This window comes from Convolutriloba macropyga, chromosome 6 (genome assembly GCF_964194025.1).
Source record: "Convolutriloba macropyga chromosome 6, txConMacr16.3, whole genome shotgun sequence".
In the NCBI taxonomy this organism is placed as follows: domain Eukaryota; kingdom Metazoa; phylum Xenacoelomorpha; order Acoela; family Convolutidae; genus Convolutriloba; species Convolutriloba macropyga.
In genome coordinates this window covers 8,007,919-8,033,246 of record NC_134473.1, presented here as the reverse complement: position 1 = coordinate 8,033,246, position 25,328 = coordinate 8,007,919, and the positions used below count along the sequence as shown (strand labels likewise).

The window sequence follows — 25,328 nt, the reverse complement described above, 5'->3', positions numbered from 1 at the left end:
AGGGAGTTATCCAGGTTTAAACTTCTGAGAAAAGAAGAGTGAATTCACGTTGTTTTTATTCACATTTTCCGGAATTTTTGCCTATGCTAAAATTTTTTATAATTTTTAAGAATAGTGTCGTTGATTTTATTTTTGAAGAGGAACAAGCCTTTTTGATTGTTTTGATTTAATTTTTTTGGTCAAAAAAATTCAAAATTTAGCCTTTTTCATCAAAAACAGCACGAAATAAGCTACTTCAGTCCACTTTGATTAAATTTGCCGACAGTACAGCCCCAAACAACACTCATACAATCTTTCTAGACTCAGAGGGGGGCTATTTCTACTTCAGAGTCCGCTGAGAGTGCACTGTAGTTAAAACTTTGCCGTTTTTTGCTAACTTTACTCGTTGATTATCAAAAATGCAGAATTTATTTTGAGTTTTCAACTAACAAATTATCTATATCTACAACATTCGAAAAATCAATTGTTCCTAACGGACAATGAGTATTAGCAGTGCTAGTTTTGGGCCATTCTTGGACTGTTACAATAAAAAAAATCGGGTTGTAATCAGTCGGTCTTTGTTTTTTTTTAAAAAAAAAAGACTTTTTTTTTAATAATAAAGAACAGAACATATCAAATCAAAGCTCAGGAGTGATAGGTCCAACCATATCGCTTGCTAAGCAGCTCCAAGCTAATGCCTTAGTTTTTTAATTGAAAGTTTATGGTAGTTTCTTTTTTTAAAAATAATTGACTTTTCAATAAATAATGGCTTAATTAACTTTTCCTCTATTTTTTTCTTAATTTGTTCAACTTCCAGCTTAGTGTCAGCAAAGAAAGACTGCTTCTTCTTTCTACTGATTTAAATTTTATTCTCGGTTGCAGTTTTAAGCCTGAAGTTATTGTTTTCTGGCCTTGATACTACAAGATTTCAGATTTTTGTTTGTTTTGATATTTGCCAGTTTTTCACGTTTTCTAATTTTGTCACATTATCACATTATTGACAATTCTCATGTCACCTTATTAGCATTCAAAATCAGGCACAATTGAACATATTATAATCCTGAAAGATATACATCATCGTTTTAGCGGCCTCGACGCCTCTTTCTTGAAGAAATCAATTGAATTTTTTAATTTTCTCTCTAACTGTCATTTATACTTTGTCGTTTCGGTCGTATGAAATTTCCTGTATAGTGATAGTTTTCATTGGCTTTTCATGGAAGAATAGAAGAACCAATTTTATGATATTATTATATAGCTGATGGCTTTCATGACTTTGAAAACAATCGTTTTCCAAAATTAAAAAATACTTTTTAACTTCGCAATTTTGTTCTTTTTATGTTTCCTTTTGTTACCTAATCTCGTTAGTTAATCACAGGTCAAATGTGACATTATGGGTGTCAAGGGAATAAAAATGATTGGTGTCCTAAATTTTTTTTTTGAAGAATTTGTTATGACCTTACTGGCTTCGACACCGGTTTTTCAAAATAAAAGTAAATTAATTTGATTTTTGTCATATTTTACGTTCTTTTTGTAGATGCAAGAAATATTCTGGATGAATACAGGTCTCGAGGGCTTCCTTTTCATGGATAAACGACCCTATTTAAATAGCTCTTTTTTTAATTATTGCCTTTCATGACATTGAATGTAATTTTGTTTCAAAATAAAAATTAAAAGTATTACATACTTTAGCACTTCGCTTTTTTGTCTACTTGTTACCTAGTCTTACTAATAAATGGCCACGTACTACATTATAGCTGTTTGAAGAAGGCGCAATCAAATTTATTTTGAGTGCCAAAATTTGGCTTGACGGTTTTGACAGCGTTTCCTGGCAAGTTTCAATTGAAATTTTGTTTGTTCTTTGTTGTTCTTTTTAGCCGCTCTAAAAAATGAATAAGGTCAGGTCCTAATGCCCTTCTATAGAAGCAGTGGTAATCGCAACTTTGTGGTATTATTAATTTATTCCTAATGGTATTTATTACTTTGAAGTTAATTGTTTCAAAAAATTAAGTTAATTTTTTTACTGTACTGTTTTTGTTCTTTTTTGTATAATTGTTACCAAACCTTTTTATGGACTGGTCGCATATGTTTTCTGGTGATTTTAGGTTTATCTGACGGTATGTTGACTTTGTTATTAAATTTAGTTTTAAAGAGGGACATAAATTTTTTGATGTAATTAATGTTTGTTGTTGTTGTTTGATTTTGCTGTTCGTCTTGACTCGCTTTCTTAATATTGACATATTACAGCAATCTAATGCATCAACTTTTACTCCACTGAGTTATTTGCTTTGGAGGCTATCTTATCGTTCATACAGATTTTTTTGAAAAAGACTTGGGCTTTGTTGGGATTCGCAAAAAATAATTTTTGGGTTTTTCTATCTGTTCCTCATTTGGTAGACAATTATGCCAAAATTGTGGATGGGCGGGGTCGGAACCTTATGTGCCATCGCATATTACCGAGCCGGCTTGTTGAGTATTATGATTCTAATCAGTTCTCACAAAAATGTAGTTTCCACTCGCAAAAAGTTGTTGCACGTAAGGTCTCATGAAAAGTTCCCTTGCTCCGATAAACTTTTTTTTTCTGAAAAAATTCCAATTAAAATCGAAGACATATCTTTCGTTTAAATGTTTTGTGCTGCAGTGAAGCTAAATTAAGGAGAATTCGACTTTAAATACTGATTTTAAAGACCTTAATTTGCTTGGTTGTATAATTTTGTCTCTAAATATGAGTTTACTTCTATATTAAGGATGCCGGTTAATATGCGTTTGCATATGATGTTCCAACCCGCGCTCATCCTAATTTTTGAATTAATTGTCAATCAAATGAAGAAATATGAAAAATAGACATTTGAGTTTTAAAAAAAAGGTTACACCTTCTAACTAACTGAATTACATAATACCATGCCTCATTACAGCGCTCGTAACATCTGCCATTAAAAAGACTACGAGAACAAAAACAAAAACAACAAAAAAGGCAAAAACAAAATTTTTACGGCAAAAACTCAATAAGTTAAAAGCTCTATTATGCTCTTTGTGGAGTGTGCCTTTGAGTATGTTCTTTAGTGATGATTATACTTTTTGGCTTCTTTTTCAATCCTGCTATATTCGCACAAACTTAATTCTGCATAATTAACTTCCTGGAAAACCCTAAGAGGTTATTTCTAAAGTTCATAAAACTGTAAGAAACCTAAACCTAGTGGCACCATTTTGTCGTACAAAAATTTGCTCGTTTAACAAATGCGTTTGACCATATAATTTTCAGTAAACTAATTTGCTAATTATCTCTAAGGTTGGCTAAATTTAATTAGAAAAAACAGCACTCTACTTGTTTCACATGTTAAAAAATCGGCAATTAAAACTAATTGGGCACTAATTTTGATTAAATTTGTGTTTAGAGAACAGTTTAATTGAGTTACTACAGTTAGGGCGCCGCAATAATCCTTTGTCTTTTTGAGGGGTAACTAAAAAAATATTAGTTTTAGTAAGTTATAATATTAAGTAGTGTGTTTTCTTGAAGCAACTTTTCAGGTAAGATGAAAATTCTCAATTTTGTACAATTTTGATATTACTGAGGAAACAAAAAAGTTCTGATTATTATTCTAGCTGACCCTGACTAATTGTTGCATATTGATTTCCTTCAATAAAATGTAAAATAATTTCACTATGGGGTTTACGGTATTGTTCACCACAACATTTGCAATTCTATATCTGCCTAAATGTTTCCTAAAATGTTTACCAAAATAAATTTTTTGATTTGTGGTCTGGTATCTGAGTTCATGAGGAACTTATATCTTTCCTTGAGACAATAAATTGTTTTCCTTTGCAAACTAGGTTGGAGCATTTTTTTCACAGAAGTAAAACTTAAAATGGAATAGATGTGAACTAAACTTTTCACCAAAAAGTCAACAAAAGGAATATGTTACTCGATATTTTTACTTTAATTTAATTTTTTTAATAAATTTTTTTGGTTTTGCGCGTGATTTTGATTTCAGGGTTGCGATCCACTGCTGCCTATTTGGAGGCATTTACTATGACGGAGCAAATATTAGAACTGAGCGCGAGCAAATTAAATCTGTCTCAGATGATGTTTTCAAACAAGAGAACAAAATTGTTGATAAAAGTAGTCTATTGCAAAAACTCTGTTGGGGCAAATCACAAGAAAAAAATGAAAATTTAATGTGCATTTTTTGGTTGTTTTTTTTCATTGTAGTGTAAATTGTCTTATTTTTTTTACTTACGATTGGGAAAAAGCGATTTATCAACAAAATTTCATCCAACAATAATAAAAAAATTCAATTTTTTTGCAATGTGTGTCAGGATAAGCTTGGCACAAGTTAATTTGAGTGAAGCCATTTAGAGCAGTACAAATTTTTATAAACCGCATTTTGCAAGCAGTGTCTTTTCTTTGTTTTTTTGCAAGCAATGTGTGATTAGTTTTTAAAAACTTAGGTAGTTATTTTCAAGTAGGCAGTCAGATTGTTTAAAGTCAATAGAGAGGGTAAAAGTTACTTTGAATTTAAATTAATTAATTTAGAAAAGGAAGGCAAAAAACAAAATATATTATATTTTAGCCTAAAAGAGTAAAAAATTTCATTTAATTTGATGTTAGCGAAGCAGACAGTTTCGACCAAGTTACTTTTTTGCCTCTATTTTGTTACCAATTTGGTTACAAAAATACAAGATTGTTTTTAGTCGCATTGCCTACCACTCGAGTCATCCAAACGATTCATTAAATTTTTTTGTAGTTTGATGAGATATTTTTTGCAAAAGTTAGGACATTTTTGAAAAAGTTTTGAGAATTGTAATGATTCATACGAAGCAATCAAGACTTCAGTTGATTCTTAGACAGTTTGGTATTGCTGAAAGTCACACATTTTCAAGAAAAATGGTCATTCCTCTGAAATTGCAAGCAAGTTTCTTGTCTCTTTGCCAACTTTTCTGTAAGATATTATTCTAAGGCTTCCTAATAAATGTTGATCAATAGTTAAAATATAGTGTTCTGTCGGGATATAGTCAAGTAAAACACAGTTTCTGAACATTTAATAATGATTTTGTTTTTTTAGCAGCAGGCAAAAAAGAAACTTTCAAGCAATTTTTCGAGCTTGATCAATTTTTTTCCTGTTTCAATTTTTTTTTCATTTCATGAAATTGCCCCGATCGGCATATCTAATTTAATGTAGCATCTCTGGGATTGTTAAAACATATCACGTCATCACTTATCTGTATCAATATCCTCGCCAAATGTGGGTTTCCCGAAACAGATTTCAAATGTGACACTTATAAACTGTAAAAACAATTTAAAGGCTGTTTTGTCAATGAATGTGTATTTGTGAACAGAAAAATTTCTCTTCCAAGAAATATACAATGTTTTGGATGGTAAATTTGGTATTTGTGAAGAAAAAATTATACCACCTGTTTTTGTTCTTCGAAAGTTGATCATCATCACTTATAATATAAAAAAGTATATGTGTTGCTTGATAAATTATCGAGTATGATGGAAAAAAATTACTGCTTTGAATTAACTCCTTGGTAGAGAATTTTGCCACAAACTCTTTAGGAATTAAAGTTTGAGATGCAAACAATTAATTTGTTTTTTATCATAATTTTTGAGGGAAAAAGGTGATGGGAAAAATATGTGGATACAGCGACTTCTTGAATCATTAATTTTTACACTTATGATTTAGTTGTTGTTGTTTTGTGCCAGATTGAAACCAAAAATGGAAAATAAACTTCAAAACGGAAAATTGAACTGAGAATTCGCAATCAAAGATCATTTTTAGCGAAATTTTCGAAGCGGAAACCTTCTTCAAAGCGTCAAACATTTTTTGTTATCGCTTATTACGCTTTATTTGACACCAAATAAACCGTGAAAAAAATTAATCAAGAATTTATAGCGTTTTTGAAGACTGATAATTCTGTCCATGAAATTTAAATTACTGAGGTTGACGCATCATTGAACAAAACCTTTATATTTTCTTGATTGTGTAAAGGTCATAAAGGTGAGTACGATTTAAATCATGTGGTAGAAATTTTCGAAATTTTGATTTACTCGGTCGAGGTGTGTTTTGAGTGTGTGTGCGAGCGTGTGTGTGTGTGTGTGTGTGTGTGTGTGTGTGTGTATGTATGTGTCTGTGTGTGTGTGTGTGTGTGTGTATGTATGTGTCTGTGTGTGTGTGTGTGTGTGTGTGTGTGTGTGTGTATGTATGTGTCTGTGTGTGTGTGTTTGTGTGTGTGTATGTATGTGTCTGTGTGTGTGTGTGTGTGTGTGTGTGTGTGTGTATGTATGTATGTATGTGTCTGTGTGTGTGTGTGTGTGTGTGTGTGTATGTATGTGTCTGTGTGTGTGTGTTTGTGTGTGTATGTATGTGTCTGTGTGTGTGTGTGTGTGTGTGTGTGTGTGTGTGTGTGTGTGTGTATGTATGTATATGTCTGTGTGTGTGTGTGTGTGTGTGTGTATGTATGTGTCTGTCTGTGTGTGTGTGTGTGTGTGTGTGTGTGTGTGTGTATGCAAAAGTGTGTTAGTGTATGTTGATACCGCAGGAGTAGTTTGGATGTAGATTTTTTAGGGTGTCATAGGCTTCAAATAGGCCCCAACTTATATAGATTCGTATATAAAAAATAAAACACAAGTAAATTTGTAATTTAATGGCCCGTACGAAACCTACAGTAATACCAAGTATCAACGTAACTCAAGATATCCGATACTATCGCTATTTGGTATCCCACACATGCTCACACATCAATATACAATCTCTCTCCCTCTCTCTCTCTCTCACACACACACACCCAAACACACACACACACACACACACACACACACACACACACGCAGACACACACACACGCAGACACACACTCACAACCACACACAACCACACAAACAACCACACACACACGCGCGCACAAACATACACGCACAAACGCGCGCACACACACGCAGACACATATACAAACACACACACGCACACACAGACACACACACACACACGCAGACACACACACACATGCAGACACACACACACACACGCGCGCAGACACACACACGCAGACACACACATACACACACACAACCACACACAACCACATAAACAAACACACACACAAGCGCGCACAAACACACACGCGCACACACACACACGCAGACACACATACAAACACACACACGCACACACACACACGCAGACACACACACATGCAGACACACACACACATACACACGCACACACGCACATACACACAACCACACACACGCAGACACAAACACACACACGCACACACCCACACAACCACACACACAAACACGAAGACAGACACACACACACGCAGACACACACACGCAGACACACACTCACAACCACACACAACCACATAAACAACCACACACACACACGCGCGCACAAACACACACGCGCACACACACACACACACGCAGACACACATACAAACACACACACGCACACACACACACACATGCAGACACACACACACACGCACACACACACATACACACAACCACACACACGCAGACACACACACACACGCACACACCCACACAACCACACACACAAACACGCAGACAGACACACACACACACGCACACACGCACACACACACACACACACACACGCAGACACACACACACACCCACACGCAGACACACACACGCACACACACACACAACCACACACAACCACATAAACAACCACACACACACGCGCGCAAACACACACGCACACACGCGAACACGCACACGCAGACACACATACAAACACACACACGCTCACACACACACACACACGCAGACACACACACATAAGCAGACACACACGCGCGCGCACACACACACACATACACACAACCACACACACGCAGACAAACACACACACACGCACACACACACACACAACCACACACACAAACACGCAAACAGACACACACACACACGCACACACGCACACACACACACACGCAGAAACACACACACAACCACACACACACACACACACACGAACACACACACACGCACACACAACCACACAACACACAAAAAAACACACACACGCACACACGCACACACAGACACACACACACACACACATACACACACGCACACACATACAACCACACACACACACAAACACACAAACACACGCGCAGACACATACACACACCCGCACACAAACACACACGCACACACACGCAGTCACACACACACACGCACACATAAAAGCACGCACACACACACACGCAGACAGACACACACACACACACACACATACACACACGCACACACACACACACGCGCGCAAACACACACACACGCGCGCGCGTGCAGACACACACACGCAGACACACACACACACACGCAGACACAGACGCTCACGCAGACACACACATACACATGGAATATTTAATAAAAGGGTTTAAATATCTCGATTCAAAAAAACCGATTGAAAGAAGACCAAAACTTCTACTTAATTACTGTTTTGCATTTTTTTATTGCTTTCGATATAGAGTATGGAAATGTCTGTATTATTTTAGACTTTTTAGACCTACGTAGCTGCTTTGCCATTTTGAGCACCTGTGAACGTATTTACTACTTTGAACGTTTATGTTTGCGCTACGTTAAATTGGAGAGAAGACCGTTAAACACGCAAATATGGTCACCTAGACCAATTTATTGACAATTTTTAATGAGTTTTCTGCATTGCAATGCCATAGGTTTCACTTAAGTCTTTTCTGGTTAAATTGCAGTCAATATATCGCCATCCATTTTGTTTCTTGACCTCAAATCGGCTTCGTTATCTTCTTTCAAAAGACTTCTCACAAGGAACGGCTGTATGTGCAACAGTTTTCCGCCTGACTTTTTTGATTTCATTGATTACAGCAAAATTCATTAATATGTTGATTTGATCACATTGTTTAATTTACTGTTTGTTTTTTTTTCCATGTCGTTGGCAGTTTTGATGTTTAAGCAAGTCAAACCAGCCTGTTCAAGTTCACGATTTGGGAAAACTTTAAACAATATTCTGTTGTTAACTTTATCAACAAATATTTCGTCGGAACTTTTCCGTTTGTTCTCCACAAGCCTAGTTGGTGTGCATATTATTTTCAACCCCCCCCCCCCACAGACGCACACCCCATATCATAATATTACATAATATATACTATGTAATGGCACGTTCTTTGTAACTGGGGGTGTAGAACGTATCTGGGGGGGGGGGGGGGCACAATTAACGAAAAGCTATTTTGTGCAATCTCGCGTCGAGTGATGGGATCCCAGTTTCATAAAAAAGGGTGCGTGGAGTCCCAAAAGAAAAATGTGCGACCTTAACTTTTCAATAAATGCACCATTTGTCTGACAAAGTCATATCTGTCTGGTGTCCTTTTCTTAATTTGAATTATTTTTTTGAAGACTCTTGAAAGCAAGGCGAATTTAATTGGACAACTGGGGATATTATAGCCCCTTCAATTGACAAAAGAGCATTGATTACCCACCAAGTCAAAAAAAGGATACGCTTCCCCAATTTAGCACACACGCACACACACACACACACACGCGCGCAGACACACACACGCACAGACACACGCACACAAACACGCAGACACAGACGCTCACGCAGACACACACTTACACATGGGATATTTAATAAAAAGGGTTTGAATATCTCGATTCAAAAAAACCGATTGAAAGAAGACCAAAACTTCTACTTAATTATTGTTTTGCAATTTTTTATTGCTTTTGATATAGAGTTTGGGAATGCCTGTATTATTTTAGACCTATGTAGCTGCTTTGCCATTTTGAGCACCATGTGAACGTATTAACTACTTTGAACGTTTATGTTACGCTACGTTAAATTGGAGAGAAGACCGTTAAAACACGCAAATATGGTCACCTAGACCAACCTTTTGACAATTTTTAATGGGTTTTCTGCATTGCAATGCCATAGGTTTCACTTAAGTCTTTTCTTGTTAAACTGCAGTCAATATATCGCCATCCATTTTGTTTCTTGACCTCAAATCGGGTTCGTTATCTTCTTTCAAAAGACTTCTCACAAGGAACGGCTATATGTGCAACAGTTTTGCACCTGACTTTTTTGATTTCATTGATTACAGCAAAATTCATCCATTTGTTGATTTGATCACATTGTTAAATTTAATGTTTGTTTTTTTCATGCCGTCGGCAGTTTTGATGTTTAAGCAAGTCAAACCAGCCTCTTCAAGTTCATGATTTGAGAAAACTTTAAGTAATTTTCTGTTGTTAACTTTATCAACAAATATTTCGTCGGATCTTTTCCGTTTGTTCTCCACAAGCCTAGTTGGTGTGCATATTATTTTCAACCCCCCCCCCCCCACAGACGCACACCCCATATCATAATATTACATAATATATACTATGTAATGGCACGTGCTTTGTAACTGGGGGTGTATAACGTATCTGGGGGGGGGGGGGGGGGCAATTAAAGAAAAGCTATTTTGTGCAATCTCGCGTCGATTGATGGGATCCCAATTTCAGAAAAAGGGAGCGTGGGGTCCCAAAAGAAAAATGTGCGACCTTAACCTTTCAATAAATGCACCATTTGTCCGAAAAAATCATATCTGTCTGGTGTCCTTTTTCTTAATTTAAATGATTTTTTTTGAAGACTCTTGAAAGCAAGGCGAATTTAATTGGACAACTGGGGATATTATACCCCTTTCAATTGACAAAAGAGCATTCATTACCCTCCAGGTCAAAAAAAGAATACGCTTCCCCAATTTAGGGAGGACTATTGAAACTGAATATGATACTCTGAAATGGCACGGCTATTTCAAGAACTTCTCATTCTACAATTAATTATCATTTCGGTCGCTCGTTTGATAAAATATCATTCAAAGTATAAGTATTTGAATTAAAACTATATTTCAGTTGACCTTTCCCAGAAAATAAACGGGAATTTGTGGTTATCCAGAGCAATCTATGGATCAAGTATGAATACAACAACGGCTACTGTTTACGACTTCTTTGTAAGTTTCAAACTTATTCTAGAACATTCTGTTGTAATCTTCCATCTGATAGATCAATAAATACCGTGACTAAAATAGACAGTAACTAGTAAACAAAAGTTAACATTAATTTTTTTTTACAAATTTGCGATCTAGACAAAAGTTGACATTGAAAAATAACAAAATAATTCTGCTGGAAAACAATGTCGCTGATATAATAAGAATAAATAATCCCAGGTTGAGGTCCCAGACGGAAGCAAGTATGTCCTGACCGTCCCAGACGGAAAGTACCTATGTCCAGACCGTCCCAGACGGAAGTTGCCTATGTCCAGACTTTCGTGCGTTCGCCAGACTTTGGCGCGTTCATGTCCAGACTTTCGTGCGTTTTTTGATGTTTCCAGACTATGTAATTTTGAACGCACGACGCCCCCCTCGTGCGTTCATCTTCGGTCTGGACATACTTGCTTCTGTCTGGGACCTCAACCTGGGATTCGAGAGCTTTCCGAATTTTATGAAAGTGTTGCTCTTTTTATTCCCCCTTTAACTTTTTTCTAACAGCAATGAGGCTGCGAACATAAGGTTCCGAAACCACTCATCCTTGTTTTGGCTTAATTGTGTACCAAATAATACAGAGATAGGAAAATTTCAGTTTATTGAAGAGCAGTTTACGTTTTGTAATTTTCAAATTGATGGATTCTAAAAGAAGTACAGGTATGCTTAACAATGGTGTTATTACATTTTTTTTTCATGTTACAACAGTGGACAAAAATTGATGTGACCAAAATTTTCGTTCAAGTAATCAAACAACTATACTACAATTTCTCATCAAAAAAATATATTTTCAAGCAGGGAATGCATGATATTGTAAGCGTAAAGTTTCAGCCACCGAGCTGTAGATGTTACCAAAAAGCAATTTTTAAAATTGTGGCGCGTTATCCGATGGTAAGAACAAAAATCGAGGAATATACGAATTAAAAAATAGGGTAGCAAGACAAATCTCAAAAATCAATCCCAAAAAACTTGGAAGAAAGGGCTCGAAGTACACTTTAAAAATGAAATATTATTTGATAGTAAGCAAAGCATACGCCAAGGTCACAAAGATCAGAAATTTTTTTTTAAACTATGTTTTTTTTTCCGTCTTTTTATTAGAAAATTAGCGATGACTGAGTCATTAAATATTCCATAACTGGTCAGAAAACTGTTTTGTTAGCCACCAACAAAAAACTTGGATTGCGCTTTAAAGGAAACTTCATTAGGCATGGTTTGGTTTTACTCGGAGCAGCAAAAAATAAAAAGTGGAAAAAAGTTCGGGCGAATCTCAAAAATCATTTATAATAATTGAAAACAAATATTGCCAAAACTGTTCAAATAGCAGAAAAGGTAAGGAAATCAAAACAAAATAATTGATTTTTCCTTGGAAACACTAGCTGACATATCAAAAGCGAGACTGAAAGAAAGTATATTGAATGGAGTTTCAAAGAGTGGAAGAAATACAGTATTTTTTATTTTCAATCAAAACAACTATTGCCAAAGTTGTCAAAACCACAAGATATGGAACGAAAGCAAAGAACACATTTAACAATGGTTCACTTAAGAGGCAACGTGGCCTGTTACTACTGCGAATATGTGACAACACAAGGAAAGCAGTTTAGTGTAGGACATTAGATAGACTTATTTCGGGTCTTTCCCATTATAACCCCCCCATGAAATTATAGCCCCCCATTATGGTATAATTACCATGATTGGGGGGGGGGGGGGGTTGGGGGCTTTAGGTTATCTGACCACTAAGCTGGGGGGGGGGGCTATAATGGGAAAGATCCCTTATTTCTTTCTCATTTGAAAGCCTTTGAGACTTGGTATTTTCCGAATTAGCAGTTAGACAACAAAAAATTCATTAAATAGGAGCAGCCGGCTACAATTTGATTCCTCATTGACATCAACAGATCAAAACAGTGTAGATAAATCTGAGAACATAGAAGGAAGACGTAAAATACACTGAAATACACTCTTTAAAATCCATCAAATTAAGATATTAAGGAGAATTGAACAATAATTGTCGAATAGACGGGAAAAATACCAGTGATGTGATTGTACATCAAATATGGTGATCATCCGACGAAGACTTAATTAAAAAAAACTAGTTGAACGTGTAGTTCCGCTCCCCCGGTTATCGACATCGATAATTCTTTTTTATTCTGACACACCATATTTTGCCGCCAAAACTTTGATTCCTGTGAAATTGATTTAATAAGCCCAAAGTATACGAATAAACAAAAAGCACGTGTCGTGCTGAAGCTATGAAATAAAGGTAATTTTAAGAAGCCCAAGTTTTGAACCCAAGTAATCTGAAGACTACAAGAAGTCAGAGCCCCCTATTGTCAAATCGAGGACCAGGCCAATTGTCATTTGGCGCAAAATGACAATTAGCCTGGCCCTCGATTTGACAATAGGGGGCTCTGACTTCTTGTCGTCTTTAGATTACTTGGGTTCAAAACTTGGGCTGGTTAAAATTATATTTATTTCATGGCTTCAGCACGACAGATGCTCTTTGTTCAATCGTATATTTTGCGCTTGTTAAATCAATCTCACAGGAATCAAAGTTTTTGCGCCAAAACATGGTGTGTCATAATAAAAAAGAATTATCGATGTCGATAACATTCTCGGGGCCTACGTTTCCTAACCTCCTACCTTACGGGTGTGGTTTCGGAAAAACATGTGCAAGCTTAACCGCTGGTCGGGTTAAAAATCCTAAAGTAGTTTTTACTTCACAAGACCTAGCAGTTTTGTCGGGGCCGGTGAACGTCCTTGTCACCCTTCTCAATGGCCATATCCCCTTAGAGTCCATTCTTTAAAGACCCAGACAATATCATCGACTTCCAACTGGTCCTCGGGTTTGGTCAACTTCTTTCTGGCGTTCAGAGTTGGAACGAACTCTCTCAAAAGTTTTTTTCAGATTTCTTCGAGTCTTTGTCGCACTTGTATCCACGTTTTCGTCTGGGCGGTGGAATTTTCTTTGAAGACACATGCTGGGACATTCGAAAAGGCTCTACCGATCAGAAATTGATTAGGTGTGAGTTGATCCTCGTCTTCGACATTACTTCTAACGGTCTCGCATTAACTAGACTTTCCGTCCCGGTGACGATGATTGAAAAGTTGTCCCAGGTCAACTTGATGATCCTAAATTCAAAAAAAGAGCTCGTTTTACAATCTGTACGAGCCTCTCCCACATCCTACAGAAATGAGGGCAGAAGGAGGGTTTAGACGCCATTCAACAGACTGATTCAGTAGTGTCTGTCTAAAGAACTCATGGTCGAGCTGGAGTGGTTGTCGTCGTATCTGTTCTCTGGCTCCAAGAAAGTTGCTGCCGTTGTAACTGAGGAAAAAGTTGAGGTTGTCTCCGTCTTGCAATGAATCTTCGGATGGCTGTCATGCAAGTGATTGTCGTTAAATCTTCTGTCACTTCCAAGTGCACAGCTCTCGTGACAAGACAATTGAGGAGGCAGATATAGACCTTTTCCTCTTTATTCTGCTGAATAACTGTAAAAGGGCCAATATAGTCAATTCTGACGTTTGTAAAAACTACAGGAGACTCGTTTTGTTGAAATCTGATGTCGGGTATGTCCGCCATTGGTTGTTGTAGTCCTTGGCCTTTGAATCAAAACACTTGTAGGTGATACTTCTAAGAGCGTCGCGAGGAACAAGCACGTAAAAGTTTTGTTGTACATAGTTCTTGACGTATTAAGTCCCAAACTGCATGCAAATTTCTTGGCATGTAACTAAGAAGAGCCGAGTTATTAATTCTTTTGCATTGAGAATCATTGGATGTTTTGTGTTGTAACCCAATGTAATTCTTTTCTTTCTGCCACAGACACGCAACGTGTTGTCTGTGAAACGGTGAATACTGAAGAAGCTTGTCTTTTGCTGGAAGAGATTTCTTCTGTTTCACAAGGTTGATTGACGTACCGAAAGAGTTTTGCTGTGATGCTTGTAGTAGGTGATTTCTCGATTTTTCTATATCCGTACAGTTGAGTGCTCTTTTTCTCTTCGTTTTAAGTATGCTGAGGAAACAGAAAACTGCTGCGGTTGCGTGGAGCAATTTGGTCCATTTTGAGAAACTTTCAATGTCAATGATGGCTTGAATTGGTCGTTGTATTGTTGTGACATTCCTTTTCTTCGCGTAAAATATCTTGCTCCAAATGTCTTTCGACTCATACAAAAAAGGTGGAGAAGTTAACCACAATTTAACAACATCATTTGGGTCAATTTCACGAAACACGTGATCTGCTGGGTCGTTCTTTCCGCTGATGTGTCTCCAGTTATCAGGTGAAGAGTTATTTTGAATTTCACGAACGCGGTTGGCCACGTAAATTTTGAGTTTGTCTGGGCTTTTAATCCAGGCTGGGACGGCAGTTCTGTCACACCAATAAACGTTTTCCTTGAAGACGATATTTTGTTGATTTTTGACGAACCGAGCTAAGCGGGTTCTAAGAACTGCGGCCTGAAGCTCCATTTTAGGAATACTGAGCTGCTTGAGAGGGGCAACTTTGGCTTTGCCCATGAGAAACGAGCATGAAACGCTATTTTCTGAAGAACTTCTGATATAAGCTACAGCTCCATAAGCTAGTTGCGAGGCTTCGCTGAATATGTGAATTTCATGTTGTTTATTCACTGATAAAGCGGGGTTTATACAACGAGGAAGAACAATGGGCGGTGCTGATTTGTATTTGTCAATAAATATTTGAATCATTTTCCGTTTTTCAAATGGCAAGGTGTCTTCCCACGCTAATCTATCTTTCCATACATCCTGTAGAATAAGCTTCAGTGTAATTATTGGTGGGGCTATTATGCCTAGTGGATCAAAAAGACAAGAAATTAGTGACAACAGTCTCCTAATTGAGTAGCTGTCACCGTTGTCGTCAAATTTGGCTGGAATTTTGTTGAATACTATGTCAGTCGACTTATTCCAGTGCACTCCCAGTACGCGATGACAATCTTTGTCATTTTCCTAGCTGTCGATGAAACTATTGATTGAGGACTGTTCGTTTGAGACAAATTTTGTCAAGTTGAATCCGCCTTTCGAAAACGTTTTCTTAAGCAACGCTGTGTTTTTTTGCCTTTTGAAATGATTTAAAAGAGTGCACAAAATCGTTCATATAAATACTGTTGTAGACTAAATCTTTAACGGCCTGATTTTCTGCAAAATCGGTTGCAGTTTTTTGTAGGACGAAAACAGCTGTTGTCGGCGAGCATCTGGTGCCGAAAATTAGGCGAGTGTACTGGAACTGTTTTATTCTTCAATCAGTTGGACACAGAAATCTCTTAGGCGGTTGATCTGCTTCTATGATGCCGACTTGCATAAACATGGCTTCAATATCAGCCGTGATAGCGACAGAATTTTCCCTGAATCAAATTAAGAACCCGACAAGATTGTTTAGCAAATCGGGTCCTGTTAAAAGATTGCTATTCATTGAATTTTCTTTGAACGTTCATGCGGCGTTTGAGACGCGGCGCACCTTTCCAGGTTTGTTGGGGTTTGTAACGGGGTGGTGTGGTAGGTAACAGACGCGATGGGGTATAGTGTCACTGAAAATCACTGATTTGACATACCCATTTTCAATGTAAGTGTCGAGGGTTTTCTGGTATATATCTCTCAGATTTTTGTCTTTCTTGAGCTTTTTATCGAGGTTTTGGACTTGATCTTTTGCTACGTGGTAGTTGTTCTTAAGAGCAACCTTTTCTCTCCAGAAAAGAACGATCTCGTATCTTTCTCCTATATGATGAACTGTGTTTCTCAGTATTTCTACTGCCCTTGTGTCGTTCATAAGCTCGTACAGATTGTAAAACGAGCTCTTCTTTTGAACTAAGGATCAGCAAAGTTGACCTGGGACACCTTTTCAACCATCGTCATCGAAATCGAAAGTCTAGTTAATGCGAGACCGTTAGAAGTGATGTCGAAAACGAGGATCCGATCAAATCTAATCACTTTCTGATCGGTAGAGCCTTTTCGAATATCCCAGCATGTGTCTTCAAAGAGAATCCCACCGTCCAGACAAAAACGTGGATACAAGTGCGATAAAGACTCGAAGCAATCCGGAGAAGTCTTTTGAGAGAGTACGTTCCAACTCTGAACGCCAGAAAGAATTTGACCAAACCCGTGGCCAAGTTGGATGTCGATGATATTGTCTTGGTCCTTGAAAAATGGACTCCAAGGAGGATATGATCATTGGGACGCGTGACAAGGACGTTCACCGGGCCCGACAAAACTGCTAGGTCTAGTGAAGTAAAAACTGCTTTAAGATTTTTGACCCGACAATCGGTTAAGCTTGCACATGTTCTCCCGAAACCACCCCGTAAGGTTAGGAGGTTAGGAAACGTAGGCCCCGAGATTGTTATCGACATCGATAATTCTTTTTTATTCTGACACACCATGTTTTGCCGCAAAAACTTTGATTCCTGTGAGATTGATTTAACAAGCCCAAAATACACGATTGAACAAAGAACACGTGTCGTGCTGAAGCCATGAAATAAAGGTAATTTTAACAGCCCATGTTTTGAACCCAAGTAATCTAAAGACGACAAGAAGCCAGATTTCCTATTGTCAAAACGAGGGCCAGACCAATTGCCACCCTCTAGTTCTCGGGTCGAGTTGTCACCGCTAAAGATTGCTAAAAGATGTAAGATTAGCGGTGAATTTGAGTAAAAATGTAAGATTTGCGCTCAATACGATGAATGCGGTGACATAAAATATTTAACCGGTGATAGAAAATTTTTTACCGCTACCAGCAGAATGCGGTGAAAAAAATTTTTCGGCGCTAAAAACAGCAAATCTTACAAAAATTCACCGCTTTTACCGCATTCAACGCTAAAATATCTGGGCGCTTTGCGGTGAAAAAAGTTTTTTTTTCATTTTTTTTCACCGCTACTCACCGCTTATCTTACATTATTTTTAAACAAAACCTCGAGCCAGGTTAGTGGTGACGGAACAACAAGCAAATAAAATTAGTATAATGGTTAAATATAATTACAACTAGAGTCATGTTCGCAAGTTCCACAAACTATAGCAATATTATTTACAGGCAGGGGCGCTGGCTCGTAATGTCTTATAACTTTCTGGGTATCTGATTTAGGAGGAGTGGAATCTTCCGTTGGGGGATATTGATGGGGGGAGGGCCATCCAGCTGCGGATCCTTATGATGACCTGGATCATCATCTGTCTACTCTTAGGGGTTCCTGGAAACATATTGGGTGCGTTAAAATAGCAAATGCTTTCCTCTTTCTTGGAAAATTCTTATATGGAAATCTGTTTCCAGTGTTAGCCTATGGAACATTTTCTGAAGAGTTCGTAAATTATTTTTCAACATACTGAAATTTTGTGATGCTTTTCTCATTATTATAAACTGCCAGTTTGATTTTTAGTTTTTCGAACCTTATAGGCCATAATTACTCTATACCTGCTTTCGGTTTTGTCAACGTGTGAAATTCAATTACAGAAATTGTGAACTCTACTTTTTAACATTTTCTTCAACAAAATCCAGTTTATAATGGCTTATGGCCAAAAATGTGGGACCTGTTCCAGTTTGTAAAGATTACTCTTTGAAAGCTGGATGTTAGTATGATCTTTACTTGTTATACCATCTAACTGATTTTTTAAAATTATTTTAGTGATCGCCTCAATCATTTTCATGAAACACTTGCGTCAGATTCCTCACATCTTTGTGGCCAACCTGGCCATGTTTGACCTCGGGGTGATGTCCATGAATAGTTTTGCCCTAATCGGGGTGTTCTGTGGGGACACCTTTCTGCCCTCGTACCCCATTCTGTGTGAAATGAGTGGAGTAATTTGCATGTTGAGCTGTTTTGGCAGTCTCTGGACAATGATGTTCGTTGCTATCAACAGGTATATAACACTTGTTTCAAAACATGGAGCGAAAATTGCAGCCATATTTTCTTAGTTTTATCACTCTAAAGCTTTCTCATCTAAGATTACCGAATGGTTTCTGATTTTGTGAAGATTAAGCACACAATGTTATATGTGAAAATTGTAATTCCTGAATTCCACGTGGAAAAATTTTTCTTCATGTAATCAATCACAGGCCCGAATCGTGCAAGAATATTATCAGTCTCACAAGAATGTAGCAAATTAAGCATCCAAATCTTGCAATATTCTTTCAAGATTATCACTTTGCAACATTATTGTCAAAGAAAGCAAAAAACTCAAAAAAGGCAAACGGTAGCTTTTGAGAGATTCAACAAAAACGCATGCGAGCCCAGAGACTCCTATCACATCCAAAAAAAATCAGAAACTGTTTAATGTTGAAAATACTAAAACAACAAAATGCAAAAGAAGAGTAATTCATCACAAAATACATAAAAACTATCTATCTAAGACATTTATCAACAAGTTTCTTTGAAATATTAAAATTTTTTTCTGCTAACCTGGAATTTGTTTTTTGTTCCGACCCAACTTGATGGGGGAGGAACTATATACTAAAATGGCTTTTTTGGGTCAATTTTTGCCAATCGATATAATCATCGTTCAGAGTTGTGAGTGGTATCATTGGAAACCTCGTCTACCGCAGAATATATAACTGGAAATATATTTTTTTGATTCTTGTATTTTTTAAGGGAGTTATTGAGTTTTAAAGTGTTTCGAACATTTGGCTACCATCAGTTTCTTTTATTCACATTTTCCGTAAATTTGCCCAATACTCTTTTGGTGAATGTTGCGTAAAAGTATGTGTGAGCGTTGCTGTGCGGTTTCATTCAAATTTCGAATCAATTTCTGGCTAATTTTTTCAAAAGTTTAGCCATGTTTTGTCAAAAATGCACCAGCTATGCTTCTATAACAGAATTATTATAAAATAGCCAGATGTACAAACCTAAAAACTGGTGACACAATATTCTCATACGCCAATGTGGACAAATTTTACGTCCGCTAACTATGGGAGTGTTCTGGATTTAACACTTGGCCTGCTTTTTTCTAATGGAGCTTGATAATCGCCCAAAACTCTCCATTGGGTTTCGACATAATGAGTTCTTTTGTCGAATTATTTCTTTGGGTTACAATTGGGACTATTACTTTTTTTGAGGGATCTGTAGCACTATCAACGCAAATATTGGTCCAATCTTGTGTTTTCAAAGTAAACAGAAATTTCCAACTGTATAAAGCGTTATCGTTTTCATGAATTTTTCAGCAATTTTGGTTCTTTTTATGTTAATTACCAGGAAGAGATTAGTCGGGAATGATTTCATATTATTGCTCTTTTGCTGACAGGTCCGAATTACGTGCAAATGAGGCCCAATGAACCCTTATAATCGTGTTTCAAAGCACCTGGTATTTTATGACCTCGGCTACGTGTTTGTGGTGTTTTGTTTTTGATATTTGAGTTCTTTATTTGTTGTTATTTTGCATTAATATTTCATCTCACCAATGACACAACCAATTGAATTCCTATGGAGCTAAAGAGAGTTATTTTTGGTGTATTATATAAAAGTTCTTTTTTTCTGTCAAATAATAATTGTTTTCAGCAGAGATGTCCAATTTTCATTGCAGTGAGTTAATAAAAAAAGCTAATTCATCCTTGCGTATCTGTTGAAAAAATATTTTTTGACACTTTTTTATGCTTTTTTTTCGGTTTCTGGAGGTAACGCCATTTTTGAGGTTATGTTTTTCATGTCATATTAAAAAATTAACAATTGTTGACAATTTTCAGTAATGGCATTGAGAGAGTGCAACTGAACATACCTAAAGCTGCCAATTAGTTAATAAAGGTTTTCGGCTGCTTAGAGTACGTTCTCTTGCAAAAGTTGGTTGAGTTATTTTATGACTGAATTTTCGTAATCGTACGATATTTTATAAACAACATTGGGTGTCAATGGTTGTCTGTGGAGGTGCAAAAAGATATTTTCTCAAGATTTTTGCCATTCATAGATAACAGTTTCCATTAAACATTGATTTTAAAACAAAATATGCAAAGAAGAATTCAAAAAGTAAAGCATCACCAAATACAAAAAAACTATCTATCTAAGACTTTCATCAACAAATTTAATAATTATTATAAAACCTTTTACATTTTTCTTACTCGCCTAGACTTTATTTTTTGTTCCGACCCACCTTGATGTGGGAGGAAGTGTAAACTCAAATGGCTTTCTTGTTCGGTCAGTTTTTGCCAGTCGATATATTTATCGTAGAGAGTTGTAATTGATATCAATAGAAAACCTGTCCAGCGCTGAATATAAAACTGAAGAGATATATTTTTTAAAAAAATAGTGTTTTCAAAAGAGTTATCAAGTTTCAAAGTGTTTTGAACTTTGAAGATTTGTCCAATAGTTTTTTATCAATGTTGCGTAAAAATATGTTTAAATTGTTAGAACTACTAAAATTGGATTTAATTTAAAAGATATAGAAGAGCGTTGCTGAGCTGTTTTTTTTCTATTTTTGAATAAGGTTTTGGTTATTTTTTTCAGTAGTGTAGCAATCCTCTGTCAACAATGCACCAGTAATGCTTCTATAGCAGATTTATAATAAAGTAGCCGGATGTACAAATCTAAAGACTGCTGACACAATCTTCTCAATGACCATTATGGGCTAATTTTACTTCCGCTAACCGTTGGAGTGTTCAGGATTTAACACTTTGTCGGTTCTTTTCTAATTTAGCCGTATAATTATACAGAAACCGTCATTTCGTTTTTGATGTGTCGACTTTTTTGTCGAATTAAATATTTCGCTTTCAATTGGGATAACTACTTTTTTGAGAGCATCTGCTGCATTATCAAGGCAAGTTTCAGTCCAGTTGAGGTTTTTCATTATAAAATGAAAATTCGAATTTATAGAGCGTTGTTTTTTTTTATATTTCCGGCTTCTTTGTTCCTCTTATTTTAATTAGCAGTAAGTTATTAGCCCGGAATGATACCGTATTTTTGCTCAGTTTTTGAGATATCCAAATTACGTGCAGATGAGGCTCAATGAAAACATATTGTATAATCAACTTTTAAAACGAGTGTTTTTTTAGCTTCAAAATTGTGTTTGTGGCAAATTTTTTAAAAAAATTTTTGAGTTCTTTATTTTTTGTCATTCTGTTTTTTTTTTAAAATTTAATCTCACTAATGTCACAACCAATTAAAGTCCTAAGGAGCTACAGAGAGATATTTCTTTTGTTTTATATAAAAAAGCTTATTTGTAGCTAGTTTTCAGCCAAGATGTCCTATATTTTATTCCAGAAAGCTAATAAATTAAAACTGATTAGTTCTTGCGTATTTATGTTTAAGGATTTTTTTGGCTTGGGTTTTTATTTCTATTCAAATCTTGGACCTAACGCCATTCTTGAGTTTCTGTTTTTCTCTTTTTGTCACATTGTTTCATTAATAATTGTTGACAAGTTTCATTAATGGCGTTGAGAGCGTGCAATTGAACATACTTAAAACTCCTAATGAATTAATTAGAGTTTTTGTCGGCTTCGGCACCATTATCTTGCAAATTTTTTATGACTGTATTGACGTTCTTTTTGTAGCCGTACCATTTTTTTATAAATCATAAGGGATGCCAATAGTTTTCTGTGGAGGTGCAAAAACACATTTTTATCAAGACTTTTGCCATAGGTATCCGTTTTTATGACTTTGAATTTATTTGTTTTACAAAACTTTTAGCAATTTTTGAACAATGCCCTCCTATTAATCTTATTTAAGCCAACTTGTAGCTTAGTTTCTTGGCTGACAGACCACATTTCTTTTCTTTTGAAGTTAAAATTTAAGATTTCAATAGCTGCTTTGTGCTTGAATTAATTGTTTTCTAGCGTTAATCCAGATAGCTTTCATAAAGTTATGTGATTTTGGAACAAATGAGCAAATTTGAGCTTGCTCTGGGTATGTTGTAACATTAGTATACTGACACCAAGTTTCATTGGCGTTGGACACTGGTCCATTTATAAATAAGTAATTTTTGATTAGTTTTCAGTTTAGGTTTCAATTGAAATGGACACGGATTTCCTATTGTTGACAATACTTGTATTCATTTTATATGTCATGAAAGGTATTCTGGATAACGGCAGTTCTCTGTGGATCCCTGCAGTTCTTCCCTGAATATATAAGAGGACCTGTTTAATGATTTTAGTTGATTGCTAACGGTTTTTATGACTGCGTAATCAATTGTTTTTCAAAAAGGAACCGTATATCTTGAGTTTGTTTAGTTCTTTTTTTGTCTACCTGCTACGTAAACTCATTCAAGACAATTCCCACAGCTTTAGTGAAAAGCAAGTTATTTTCATTATGTTATGCTGTTTTTGATATTGTGAAGTGTTTTTAGGAAAAAAAACATTGAGTTTTGGCTGTAAATTATGCTTGTTTTTCTTATTTGGTTTTGTTGTTTGTCTTGTCTTGTAGTCTCGTTAACGATATATTGCATCGGCGTTCGGAATTTCAATCGGCTTTGAATTGTGTTTGAGTTTAAAGAAGTTTGTAAAATGCATACAGCATTTATTTCTGAAAGAATTTAAATTTTTGAAGTTTTCCATCTCTCACTCGTTTGGAAGATAGTTTAGTCGGCGAAGTCGATGAGCGGGTTTGAAAAATTAAGTGCGAACGCGCATCGTGGAGCCTGCTTGTTGATGGTCATGTCATTGTTGATGTCATTTCATGATGTCCGCAAACTTGCAGTGTGTCATCAAGGCTAGAAAAAAAAAGAGAAATCTGAGGTTCTTTTGCGCCAAAAATAGCAGTTAGTAAAAAAGAATAAAATGCGTTCAATAAATTACTCATTTGTTTCCAATGAGCCCCTCAGTATTTGCCGGTTAGAATACGTCATTTTATTCACAAGTTCATCCGTTGTAAACAAACACGTGAGCTAAAAATATGACTGTTATTTCATGTTAGTCATTTAAGCAAATAAATGCAAAAATAAAATAAAACCTCTATTTTATTGCAAAATGTTATGAAAAACTTAAAAGCAGCTGTTTTAAATAAAGAAATTTGGTAGATATTTTTGCGGAATTTTTCTTGAGCGATTATCGTCTGAGCGGTTGAATTATATGTGATTAAACCAATGAGGAAAACGACTGATTTCAATTTAAAATTCAGTATCTACTTTTTCTGGTCTTTCTGAATAGCCATGAAAGTATGGTTGAGCCTGGAAGTCTTAAAATTATGTATCTTTTTATGCAAACCTCGTGTGGGTTTGAATTGCCAAAACACAATAAACGTCAATCTTGATTGCTTGTTTTTGCGACCTCTTCCCGCTGACCTCATTTTGGAACAAAAAGATAGATAGTAATCAAAAACGTGTATTAAAGTGTGCAATAGGAAATCATGTAAAATTAACAAAAACAATTGATAAAAAGTGTACCAATGAATTTCATTATGGGTACATACAATTATTGCAAAATAACTCAAATTCCCACTGACATTAATTATAGATAATTTTTGACGAACAATCAAATTGACAGAAGCCATGCACAAGTGTATATTTATAGCAGAGAACATTGAAAAGGAAGTAAAATCTATTGACTATGTTCTTTTCGCTTTTTTTGTCGCAACGAAGCTGTGATACCAACAATTTTTCTAAAATGGTATATAAATGATCATAATTCTATTTTTCGCATCCAGTTTCGTAAATTTGTTTCTTTGTCTTGTGACGATGTCCTTAATCACCGCATTCACTGCAAAAATGCAAAAAATTGGGCAAGTTTTGTTGGAAACAATTATTTTTTAACGTTGTTAAACGGAAATAGTACAACATTTCTCTCTAGCTCCAGGTTGAGGTACCAGATTCAATCCAACTCTGATCAGACTACTTTGGCTGAACACGGTTCGCATATTGTCATCTAAATAACAGGGTCTGCAAACTTATATGGTCGCGGGATCATCTGCACAATGATCGCAAAAAGGTCTGACCAGCGACTAAAGTCTGAGTATAGTCAGATCTTAAGTTGCATTTGGCACAAAATAGACTGAAAATTGGCTGATCATAAGTCGCCAGAGACCCAATTCTGAACATAAGTCACAAATTGATCAGAGAACCAGTTCTGAACACAGTGTGATCATATTTCGAACGAAAATCCGATCGATCAGACGACTGAAAATAGTGTGATCATAATTTGATCGAAAGTCTAATCAGGAACCAAATTTTGAACATTCTGTGATCATAAATCGCACAAGAATCCGATGAAAGATGAAAGTCGAAACATGGTCTGATGAAATTTTGCACAAAAGTCTGGACAGGAGTTGCCCAAAAATTTGATCTGAGACCATATTCTGGAGATTTGCCGCCCTGAAATCTGATCACAGACGATAAGTGACTGTTTTGATTTGACCATAGATTTTTATTACCACTGTTTTTGTTTACTCAAAAACAAGATTGCTGGAACTTCAAAATAAAA

General features: G+C 36.2%; 1 protein-coding gene across 1 annotated transcript in view; it reads left to right on the top strand.

The window, feature by feature from the left end:
• LOC142340662 (melatonin receptor type 1C-like) overlaps positions 1-25,328 on the top strand; it is a 53,219-nt gene that overhangs the window by 22,098 nt on the left and 5,793 nt on the right. Inside the window, exons 2-4 of the mRNA XM_075391353.1 lie at positions 10,883-10,980; positions 18,087-18,204; positions 18,622-18,856. Coding sequence (XP_075247468.1) covers positions 10,945-10,980; positions 18,087-18,204; positions 18,622-18,856 — 389 coding nt within the window. The 5' untranslated portion in view covers positions 10,883-10,944. The remainder of the gene's footprint in view (positions 1-10,882; positions 10,981-18,086; positions 18,205-18,621; positions 18,857-25,328) is intronic.